Below are 12,166 nucleotides of genomic sequence, written 5' to 3'. Positions count from 1 at the left end.
TGTCATCAAAGGCTTTGTGTTCTGCCATCAATCTTTCTTCACTTAATCGGTACAAGAAAATAAAAGCATGTAATGAATTTCTCCAGGTGTATCCGTCACAAGCACGACTGGGGGGCTCTGATTCTAGTGGACGACCGCTTTAGGAACAATCCCAATAGATACATCACAGGTAAACCGAAAACACTTTCCACTACTATACGAATGAAGGCTGCTCTTTTTGCCTTGTTTGTGTGCTGAAAAGCCTCTCTGCTTGGGCACTAGATGGCAATGGTTGTCCATGCTGAAAATGCTCGACTTAGCCATGTCGTCTATACGTTTCCTTTCCCTGAAAGTGGTGTATGTGTATGGTGCACATGTAGATATCTGGTGTTATATCTTGGTGTTAGCATTATGTTGTGCTTTAGCTATTGAAAAATAGAAGATCTACAAGCTCATAGCGCGCCACCGAGTGGCGCACTACGAGCTTGTAGGTCTGCTATTTTTGAAAAATTCGAAGAACGACTGACATAGAAACATAGCTTTTTCAGAGATTTTTAGAATCTGATCTCTGGTCAAAATGAATTAAATCTCACATTGCTGTGCCAGCACGTTCACATTTCCCCGTCTGTCCTGCATGCGTGTTGTCCCTGTTGTATCTCAGGTCTGTCCAAGTGGGTACGCCAGCTTGTCCAGCACCACGACACCTTCAACGGTGCCATGGAGTCTTTAGCTGTGTTCTCGCAGGGTCAGCAGGGGGCACTGACGGCTCACGGATTCAGCCAGAAGAACATCTCCGACACCTCCTCCTCGTCCCAGGCCTGTTCCTCCCAGTCACCACAACAAGCAGTGGTGGGGAAGCTGTCTCCGACTTGCCCCGGCTCAGTCCCCCTTTGTCGGGGTTCAGGGCCCCAGACGGCTGCCTCGGTGGAACAACACCCTGAGCGGTGCCATCGGTACCCTGAGTTGTGCCATTGGTGTGTTTCAAAAGGAGGTGAGTTGAAACAGAAATCAGAGATTTGGGCTAACGGTGAGTTTCGGCAGTTTCTGATTCGCCGCACAACGTCTGTGTCTCATTTTTGCCGCAGTGCGTGCTACTCGTATGCACAGTACTTATCCCCCCCCCCCCCCCCCCCCCCAAGTTAAACAGTAGTTTCTGCTTCTTTTGTCTGTATTACTACACTTAGTCATTATTGATTCCAACAAGTGAGATTCAGCTAATCGGTGTGGATGTCCTGTAGTGCTGCCAACGGATATTCCATATTCAAATTAATATTCCAATGTAAAAATAAATAAAATAATCTAATTTATTAAATTAAGATTAAAAAAAAAAAAAAATAACAATAAAATTGCTGTGAGAGTCCTGGCGAGACTCTGTGCCACGTAAACTAAAACATTATACAACAATTAGGCTATTTTTATGAATCATTCATTTGATCTTGAAAGACCCATACAGGACCGGACCATATAGATAAGGAAAGAGAAAGTTGTACATATTAGCATATTAGGCTGCAATATTCATATCATATACATTCGACATTCGAAATTCGTTCGAATCCATGTGTTTTTAAAATAAATATTCAAATGTCATTTTTGGCCAATTCTGGCAGCACTAATGTCCTGCAGCTCCATCTTTAAAAAAAAATATATATTTTCTGGTCCATGTAAAATATTGTTTATAATTTACATTTACATATAAATTAAGTCTATAGTTAGGCAGTCTTGAAAAGATTCCCAGCAGGAAATTCTCTAATTAGGATCTTACAGCGAATCACTTCCATACCGTTATTATAGGACTGAAATCGATTCAAAAAATGTATGTTAAGGATTTGGGATTCTGTGTACAGAGAAAGTTTCTTTGAGATTTATTTATTCATTTCTAGGTTCAATTCACACTATTTGCTGTGTGTGTACTAACTAACTAACCAGGTTCTCTGATTCTCTGATTTGACTCGAGCGTAATTCTCCTAAGGAGGAAAAAGTAGTGCTGCATAATTTCAGTACCACCATATGTGCGTCCCTTCTGTTTTATTGATGACTGGATGTTATGAAGATGTTACAGTACCCCTCTCACCCCCAACCAAAAACAAAATAGTAGAGCCTGGAGGAGCCGCAAAATAGTAATGCATGATGCTCTGTGGGTAAGTCTGTGATAAATAAATGAAATGCCTTGCTGCTTCCAGTCTTCTTTTGAGACTGCCCACTGTCAAGATCACATGTTGTACATATAGTGACTATAACGTGTGCCTTCTTATAGGGGGTGGGGGGGGGCGCATGAGGATATCAGACCTGTATGAGAATGATGCAGCGATGAGATAATGTGGTGAAGTGACGTGTTTGCACATCGTCTCAGCTAGCACCTATTATCTGTAATGGTCACGTCGAGGGGGCGAGACATTTGCTCAATTTGCTTGGGTGTGGTGGATGGGGGTGGCAGGGCCGGGGTGGACCCATACAACCCCATACTGTGGGGGGTGCATGCATGGGGTGGTAGTTCGGTTTGTGGTGAGGCGGGCGGGGGTTGGGGTTGGGGCCCGACATGAGGGGCATGCCTCATTACTGTAATGTTTCTCGCGTGCCCGAGTGTGTGTGTGTGGCTGGAGCGAGAGCCGATGAGCAGATGTTGGACTGTTGCTTTTAACCCATTCTGACCTGAGATCAGATTCATACGAGGTTTCCACTAGGACACACACTGGTCTGATGAACCCATTCTGACCTGAGATCAGATTAAAAAAATGTCGATTTAAAGAAAATAGCAGACCTACAAGCTCGTAGCGCGCCACTCGGTGGCGCGCTATGAGCTTGTAGATCTGCTATTTTTCAATAGCTAAAGCATAACATGATGCCGACGCCAAAATGGGTTCCCGGTCAGAATGGGTTAATCAGATCCCCCTAACCTTTGTTTGGGTTAAATTGAGCGCGAGGATGCATGCACATTATCCGTCTACCTCGTGGCTTCATAGAATATTTCCGCACCTTCCCATTCTGCACATGCTCAATCTAACTTCGGTTGTGAAGATGAGAATCTTCTGCTTGAGCCCCACCGTCATTGTTCGCTACAGGTACAATTTGAGAAGTCATATCCTTTTTGTAAACGGACTAGTATGAACACACAATTATGTTTTCTTTGTACAGCTTCGCAGGGGAAAATACACACTGCAGAATCCCGACCCTTTGGAAGTACAGAGGCCAAAGTCCCTCAGGTCACCCCTAAGCCAATGTACCATCTTTTCACTTCCACCCCCGTGAGCGGCACCCGCTTCATGAAGCCAATCTTCAAGCAGAGGGAGCCTGGTGACCACAGGCAGTCGTTTGATCTTTCTAATGCCAGCGAGGGCAAAGAGAACCAGGACGACCCCCCCGCACAGGGAGCGAGACAGGAGTCTGTCCCGGACCGGAGTGGTGTTGGAGATGAGCAGAAAACTGCACCCCCTGCTGCCGCCGCCCCACTGCTCATGGAGGTATCTGCAGTTGCTTTCAGCCGTGAAGGAGAACAACCCTCTGCAGATGATCCATCTCTGTTGTGCGGCGACGTAGACGAAGAAGACCAGACAGTTTTCTTCACCCCTGAACTTTTTGAGGAGGAGGAGGAGGATGAGGAGGAGGAAGAGAGCCCACGGAAGGTGCCCACGTCCCCTCACAGGACCGTTTTAGAGGTCGACAGCCCGATGCAGCCAGGTGAACGCTCTGACCCCGGGCAGATGCAAAGAGAAGGGGAACCCTCTCCCGTGCCAAGTGTGCTAAAGACGGTAGATGAGGTCAAAGTCCTGTCAGAGATACAGGAGAATGAGACCAAAGGTCAGGAAGTGAAGGGCAGACAGACAGGCAGCAGGACACACAGGCTGTCCAGGTCCAGACAAAAAGCTCCCTCAACACCATCAGGTAAACTCCTCACCAACTACTTTACAGTGGCTCCTCCAGCAGCTAGCCCACAGATTACAACCATCATATTGGATGACTAGGCTTTCATGGTATTGGTATAGGCTCTCCTCCAGTCAAGCTAGCTCACATCTCAGATCAAACTCCCACTTATCCGCTGTGACAGCTCCAGCATTATCAAGGCCATTAAGGCAGTCGAGTCGCTTAATAAGGAAAAGCCACAAATAATGAAACGTTGGTGAAATTGCGGTGTTGATTTTAATGTGCTGTTCTTTTTTTAAAAGGACAAATAAATCGAGTCATTAAAATGCAAGAATAAATCCACCTTTTCCCCCAGGAAAACGGCTGCCTTTTTGGTTTTAATGATGTATTCAATTGAGAGTGAGGGTGCTGTGTAGACATGCCTGATTTAACCTAAATAAGAGATCTTTATTTTTACAGATTGAAATCACAGCCTTCCAAACATGTTAATGTTGTGATATAAAAAAGAAATTGTGCACATTAGTTTGTGTTTGTGTCTGTGTGTATGCATCTGCAAGTCTGTTAAGCGGTTATTCTGGGTTAAATAAAATATTGTCTAATGTTTCTGACAAAGAAGCTGCTCCTATCTATTTTCTTTAATGATTCAGGCCTTCTCCTAAACACCGTCCAGGAGTCTCTTCTTGCAACAACAAGCTGGGATGCTGAGAATGGTGGGTTGCAAAATCTATAGTCTACTGTAGATGATATAAAATAAATTGTGGAAATATTATTGACCAGCTATAGTGACATCCTCGCCGTACATGTGGGTGGGAAACGAATTGACAAAAGTGATAGCTAATTGTGCAGAACATTAGTGCAGTATGTGACTTTGTTGTTGTATATCCATTATAAATAATGTTGTCTTTAGTGTGTATGATCTCCAAATGTATGGACTGAGTTTTCTAGGTCCATTCAACCTCAGAGGGATGTTACAAAATGGTTGAAAACTTGAAATATCAACTATACTATTAACAATCCCGTTCTTTTTATATCTAAGCTTCTATTGTGAAATGTCCTCACCTGAGTAAATGTTTCATTATCCTTCCCAGTTTGCGCGGAGAAAAAAAAAAGCTCAATTTGCTCATTTATGGACAAAAGTGCTGTAGTCATGTTAAAAACAACATCATGTGATGGGTTAAGGTGGAGGGATACGAACAAATTAAACGTGATTAGACATGATTTGTCTCATTACTGTTACAACTTGAGCAATGTGTTGTTTGCTCAGGGGAGCGTAGAGCAGACAACTATTTCATTAAAGCCTTTCCGTTGCTCATCAGCTGCTTTACTGGGACCCATGCTTATGTAATTGCACATGGCTGCTCGTTAACGTCAGTCTCGAAGGAATGCGCACGGAGAAGGCAAAGCAAATGTGTGTTAAAAAAAGCGCCCTAATAGGTTGTCTACACTGAAAGACTAATGTCTGTGGTTTTCCCCTTTTTTATGTAATTATCCGGAGTACAATCAGTTTATAGTAATTTTATATTTATACTGTGTGTGTGTGTGTGTGTGTGTGTGTGTGTGTGTGTGTGTGTGACTGTGTGTGTGCGTGTGTCAATATATACAAAGAGACGGATAATTTATATAATAATTTCCTTTTTTATTGCTACTCATGTAATGTCCTAGCTATAGCCTGCAATTTACACCTTGTTTTCTAGTTAAATTGAGCAATCTTGAGTAGTATGGTAGTACAGTGTGGTGGTGTTATTGCCCCTTTTCACAGCCATGTTGAGGGGTGTAAGGAAATAATTGGGTTAGGTTTACCTTTTATTGTACCTTGGTTTTATTCTAATACATTATTTTCTTGGTTCTGGGTTTGTCATTTTCTATTTTACGTTACCTATCTTATGTTTTGTCATGTATGATCTTTGACGTCTTTGAAGCGTGTTTAGTCTACGCCTATTGTACGAAAAGTGAACACATCCGAAGTTATTGCCTTCAGCTGAGCTTTATACCCATCAAAGTAGCTGCTGTGAAAAGAGGCCAGATTAAGTACTGTATGTTGACGTATTTAACCGACAGGCCATGGTGACCTGGCCCTTGGTGCAGGAAGAGATCCAATTCACAATGCTCGGACCAGATGCAGCCAGAGGACCAAAGGGCAGGCTAAAGCAGGCCCCGATCCCAAATCTCCATCCAGGGTCAGGAGGAGCGCCAGAAAGACAACTGGTCCTAAAGCTAAAGAGGCCGTAGCACCGAACACCGTAGCTCCATTGTTGGCGCATGAAACGGCATTTGTCAAAGATGAGGACAGGAGTTTGGAGACGTTTCGATGTTGCCTCAAACAGGGCCTCGATGATCTGACCGTGTGCTCCAGGTTGAAGGATTCACTAAGCTCCTCTGGGTGCGAGAGGTCATTGAAGGGCATGGAAAAAGTGACTGACAGCCCTGTTGGTCCTACCGTGGTGGTGGAGATTGACTTTGTCCCTCCTAAATTCAAAAGTAGATTAGATATTCAAGCTGCTGATGGAGAAACATGGTGTAATCTGCCTGCTCTACCAGTAGATGGTCCTGGAGGTCAAGACATGAAGACGCCAGGTACCGGTAAGGTTTGCTGATGATAATGTACACGTGGAGACGTGCGCGTGTGTGTGTGTGTGGCTGTGCGCGCGCATTGTGTGCGTGTGTGCCAATTTTGGTATGGATTGAAAATAATATAATAATTAGGCCTCCATCGCTTTGGCTGAAACACTGAATTGTGAAAAGCCAGCGGCTGGCTCCCATTTGTTGAAGAGAGATACATTTTCAAATTGTATTATTATGCTTAATTACATCGCCTTGGCTAAAACGCTGAATCCCACTGATGAAGTAGGCTATGTACATCACTACAGGCATTCATAACTACAGACATTAAAGCTACTATAAGCAATAATATGTCAACATTTTAATGACTTTTTATATTTATTTTCTGGTATTCGGACAGCCAGCAATGTGTAAAAGGCTCCCAAAAATGTTTTGTCTCTGTGACTCATCTAGGGGCCCCAATTTGCATTAAAAGATTTTCCTAGAAGCTTTGTCATTGGTCGTTTTCGTCATTGTGACCGGGTTTTTTTTTTTTTTTCGACCAATGACAAAGCTTCTAGAAACATCTTTGAATTTTTTTTGAGAGCCTTTTACTCATTGCTGGCTGTCTGAATACCACAAAATAAATATAAAAATGTTGACATTATTGCTTATAGCAGCTTGAATATAGCCTACCGCATAGGATTGTACAATTGTATAGCCTACATTTAACAAACGAGCTTCATTGACATTTGTAAATGGGTCAATTAAAAAACTGCTATGAGGATAAAACCAGAAAAAGCAAAAAACGTGACATCGACAACCGTATGGAAAAAGGGGCAGAAGAACTGGGAGGTAGTGGGGGGTGCACTGCCCGAAGTGATGTAGAAACGAGTGCTGTGTGTTTGTGTGTGCGTGCTAAATTAGATTTTGTATTTAACATGAACCGTCTTAACTTTGCTGCCCTCTAAGCCTCCACTGAGCTAGTAACCAGGATACTCAGTCTAAAAACACTTCAGATCAACCAAGAAGATCATTTCTTATGCGGTTGACAAGAGTGCAGACATTTCAGGCTGTGGCCAATCATCAGTGCACTATTAATTATATATGAAATGGTATGTATTTTGATGAGCCAAAAGATGCATGCCCTATGCTAAAGGCCATTAAAAAGGCACTTGGGACTTGACACATTTTCGAAGGTTAAAACGAAAGTATTAAATGTATGCTAGAGTGTTTGTTTTGTGCTAGAATAACTACTGCCACCTGGCTTTTTTGCACATTGAGCAAAGGCTCATGCAAATAAGTGAAGCAATTAATTATACATGTGTTTTTTTGTGTGTGTGTGTGTGTGTGTGTGTGTGTGTGTGTGTGTGTGTGTGTGTGTTTATAAAGGCATAAAAATACAGCGGTCCTGCAAGCAGAAGAGCAGGAGAGTTCCGGCCACTCCAAAATCAAAGGTGTGATGTCACAGACTTTAATATTATTAATACTTGTACTTTAATATTATTTGTTATATATCCGGGACTTTGACTTTTTTGGTTGTGCAATGTTTAGTGCAATGTAAGCGTTTCAGATTACTTGTGTTGTATCCATTCTAGTCAGATATAGAAAGCTTGTGGTACACCTCTTACTTCATTTACAGCAGCTGAAAACACAGAAACCATGTGCTGTGGGATTGTACTGTGCAGTGTGTTCCCTAGAGCTACTTCCACTGGTGAAAGGTAACTTCAAATGAATCGTAATAAGATGCGATGTTCTCCCTGCTCAGAGCGAAGTTAAATCAGGCTGTTACAGCAATATCGTGGAACATTGGAATTTGGATATTGGTCTTAAATAATTGGCCCGAAATATCTAATCTTAATATTTGTATATATATATATTCTTCCCATAGAAAATGAAAATTATAAAAACAGGATACAGGAAGAGGGACAGCGCGCGCACTGCTCGGATCTAATAAAAATATATTTATTTGTTTTTATAACTTTTATAACTTTTTTAAAATTTGAATATACATTTTTAGAATCAAATATACATTTCTTCTGCATATAGAGTAGCCTGGGCACCATTTCATTTCTGAATATGATCCGGGCGGGAGCGGATCATATCGTTACGTCATGTTGTAGTATTGTTTTGTAGTTGACGGACAGGAACAACAGGCGGCGGCAACTTCCTTTTCCCCCTCAATAAAAGCTACAGGCTACGAGAGCTTGTATTGAGAGGGAAAAGGAAGTTCCTGCCGCCTGTTGTTCCTGTCTGTCGACCACAAAACAATACTACAACATGACTTAACGATATCATCCGCTCCCGCCCGGATCATACAGACTTTTGAAACAGAGACCAGGCTTTCCTCCGAGGTGGTGGAAAGCCTGGTGAGGCGAGGTTAAATATAGAGAGTATGTGCGTGACATCATCATACCTGGAAGTTATGCAGGAATGCTACTGAGTGGCAAAAAAACTACTTCCTCGACCTTGACAGCCCATACATCCAAACAGAAAAGTCTGATTGCATGAAATGACATTAAACTACGCCAAACTCACTTTGCCACTCGCTTCATGCATGCCTCTATTCGAGGAACATATATAGAATATTTATTTACCAGCCCTAGAACATGTAAATATTGTGGTGGTTGTTCCAGACGTATGAAGGATATAACTACTCACCCTGCCCCTTAGCCCATTTAGGCCTGACGTCAAAATAAAAAAAAGTATTCTAAATCTTGACATGTTTCTGTATCAGTGTGGTGCTCAATATTTCATGTCAAGGACCCCAAAAATGATATGTAATTGGTCAATGACCCCCATCTGAAAATATGTCATTCCAGGAACCCCTCAGAAGCAAAGATTTGAGTTAAAAACGTTCGCTCTGAAAGAATATATATATTCAAAGATTTGTGCCGCATTTTTACGATTTGTCAACAATAGCAGACCTACAAGCTCGTAGAAGTGCCGCGCTATGAGCTTGTAGAGCTGCTATTTTTCAATAGCTAAAGTATAACATAATGGGTTAGACATTGTTCGGTCAATGAATTGTTGGACACTGTTGGTCCCCGTATTTTGTGCCAGTAGTTTTTATCAGTGGTTCTGAAATGTGTATTTTTGTGACTCCTACAAAAGGGCAGGAGTTGTCTATAGTGTCTTCAGTATGTTTCACAGTTTGTGAATGCTTAATTTGAAATCTATCCCTCCATTTTTGGGAGTGATAAGAGACGACACAAGAGATCTAAAGGGAAGCCACAGTGTTATTAGACCCCGTCTTTGATACGTTTTGGAAAATGTCCATTCTGGTTTTGGGTACATGGCTAGCTGTTTAATTGCGACCATAGGCCGCATTTACTATGAAAACCGTCCGTCCGTCACCCATGCCTCAATATATGGTCATGCCACATGACATGTCTCCATATATGGTCACGCCTCATGACATCACGTCTCCATATATGGTCACGCCTTGTGACACGTCACACCACCATAAATGGCCATCTCCATATATGAAGATCACGACACTGACCTCATCTAACCCTGGATAAGCATACATGGATCATCACCTACACTGAAGGAAATAATTATTTGATCCCCTGCTGATTTTGTAAATTACACAAAAAAATACAAAGAAATGAGCGGTCTATAATTTTTTATGGTACTTTTATTTTAACAGATAGAGACAGAATATCAACAAAAAAAGTCCAGGAAAAAACATTATATAAACACCACCAAGTATCATGACTTAATACTTGGTGGAAAAACCCTTGTTGGCAAGCACAGAAGTCAGACTGGCTAGGCCACTCCATGACCTTAATGTGCTTCCTCTTGAGCCACTCCTTTGTTGCCTTGGCCGTATGTTTTGGGTCGTTGTCATGCTGGAAGACCCATCCACGACCCATCTTCAGTGCTCTGGTTGAGGGAAGGAGGTTCTTGTCCAAGATCTTACGCGGTGAAGTTGTCCTGTACCCTTAGCAGAGAAACACCCCCAAAGCATAATATTCCCAATGTTTGTTGCATTGACTGATAAATAAAAATCACACCTGTGTGATTTTTTTTCTTGTGTCCAATCTTTAAAGTCCCTGAATTCTTTTGGAAAATGACACATCATTTTACCAACTTGTTGTGGCGCTCTCACAGTACAAAAAAATGGGGTAAGCAGTCCTCTCAGACGTAGGCTTGGCTGGGGGCTGTGGACCTAGCCTGGGAGTACTTGACCGGATACTTGCTGTCTTCATCTTTAGGCGGGCAGGAGCTGCAGAGAAGGGCCCCTCCCAAGATGAGGAGGCCAGCGGTGCCCCAGCCGATGTACAAGGCGGCTCCCAGCTCCCTCCGCTGGGCGTTGGTCATGAGCGGGTTGTAGAAATCCCTGATGATGGTGTTTGCGGACCAGCTGACGGGGATGAGCACCATGACACCGGCGATGATGAAGACGATCCCGGCCGCGATGGCCACCCTGGCTTGGGCGCTCTCCTCCTCCACAAAGTTGGTGCACTTGCCCCCGGCGACTCCCAGCAGGACCCCGAACGCCGCCGCGATGATGGCAATGACCGTCAGAGCTCTGGCCGCCTGCAGGTCTTGGGGCAGCGCCAGCAGAGAGTCGTAGATCTTGCACTGCATCTGACCCGTGCTTTGCATCACGCAGTTCATCCACAGGCCTTCCCAGAAAGTCTGCGCCGTCACGATGTTGGCTCCGATGAAGGCCGTCACCTTCCACATGGGCAGGGCGCACACTATAATGGTCCCCAGGAAGCCGATGATGGCCAGGGCAAAGCCCAGCATCTGTCGTCCCATTGACACCATGGCGAAGCGTTCTCTTGATCTCTATGAGCCGGTTAAAAAAAGTAAGGCAAGGTTTTCTCTTCACTTCAGCTCGGATATAAAGCGGGATAATGGCTGGGTCACTTCAGTCTTCAGTTATAAGGCTGCCTTCAAGAAGGGTGGAGTTAATGTCAACAAACGTCCTTCCTGCCTGACCTGAAACCTTTGCCAGGGGGTAATTTTCCTGCCCAGCCAGATTCTTCACATAGTCACTGTGTGTAATGGCTGTAGTTTCGGTGAGATGAGCATCTCACAACCTTAAAAGCAGATAGTGCACTGTTGACCTGTTGACCCTGTGATAATGGCTGCCTATGCTGTTGTTATAGTTGTTTTATTTTTGTACTATTGTAAAGCACCCTGTGCACTCGTGCTGAGAAGGGTGCTATATAAATAAAGGTCATTCATTCATTCATAGTGCAACATAAACAAAAGGACGAGGCCGTCGCAAAATGCTCTATTCAAATTACTAGAGGAGCCAGTCTTCACACTGGTTTCAGGGTAATAAAACAAAACAAAAAGCCTATCAATGATGGCACTGGTCTAAAAGTATAATTGTCAGAAGTCAAAAGTTAGTCCCCTTTCTAGTTCTCTCTCTCTCTCTCTCTCTCATTAGAAGGCAACAGTGCAGCACTCTCTCTGTTTCTGGCACAACAGCGCCCCTACTGGTACTAATAGTCATAGCTACTGGTGCTCACAGTCACATAGGCGCATGGGTGGGTTAACGTCACATAGATAGGCGGACATGGACATTGCTGTTCCTTGGAGTGGTTGCACCACTCAAAAATCACACCCGTGTGAAGTGAAGGGCGCTCTTATCATTATACATCATCTCAGGAACAACTGAATTTATGTGATTTGCTTAGCCAATTTGTCTACATATGACGTAAGTTTTCCCTTCATTGTCAATGGCATTTAATGTGTTGCCACAAATTTACGTCATATTTGGCAGACATTTTTGACCTAATTTCTCCTTTAATTGTCAAGGGCAAATATG

General features: G+C 43.3%; 2 protein-coding genes across 2 annotated transcripts in view; one reads left to right on the top strand and one right to left on the bottom strand.

Annotated features, from left to right (window-relative positions):
• The window catches only part of brip1 (BRCA1 interacting helicase 1), a 42,623-nt gene extending 38,264 nt beyond the window's left edge, over nt 1–4,359 (top strand). Inside the window, exons 18-20 of the mRNA XM_080772333.1 lie at nt 87–169; nt 641–970; nt 3,112–4,359. Coding sequence (XP_080628459.1) covers nt 87–169; nt 641–970; nt 3,112–3,938 — 1,240 coding nt within the window. The 3' untranslated portion in view covers nt 3,939–4,359. The remainder of the gene's footprint in view (nt 1–86; nt 170–640; nt 971–3,111) is intronic.
• A 6,077-nt stretch (nt 4,360–10,436) lies between these two features.
• LOC308321445 (claudin-4-like) lies at nt 10,437–11,222 on the bottom strand. Its single transcript, XM_080772334.1, has one exon. It carries the CDS (start codon nt 11,152–11,154, stop codon nt 10,519–10,521), a length of 636 nt encoding a protein of 211 aa, XP_080628460.1. The 5' UTR covers nt 11,155–11,222; the 3' UTR covers nt 10,437–10,518.
• Nucleotides 11,223–12,166: the final 944 nt, after the last annotated feature.

The sequence above is a fragment of the Protomyctophum bolini genome, assembly GCF_963924005.1.
Source record: "Protomyctophum bolini genome assembly, chromosome: 9".
NCBI classification, from domain to species: domain Eukaryota; kingdom Metazoa; phylum Chordata; class Actinopteri; order Myctophiformes; family Myctophidae; genus Protomyctophum; species Protomyctophum bolini.
The sequence above is the reverse complement of the archived record's forward strand: the minus strand, read 5'-3'. Positions and strand labels throughout refer to the sequence as shown.

Coding starts and splice junctions, on each gene's coding strand:
- LOC308321445 (XM_080772334.1), bottom strand. CDS start 11,154: ATGGTGTCAATGGGACGACAGATGCTGGGCTTTGCCCTGGCCATCATC.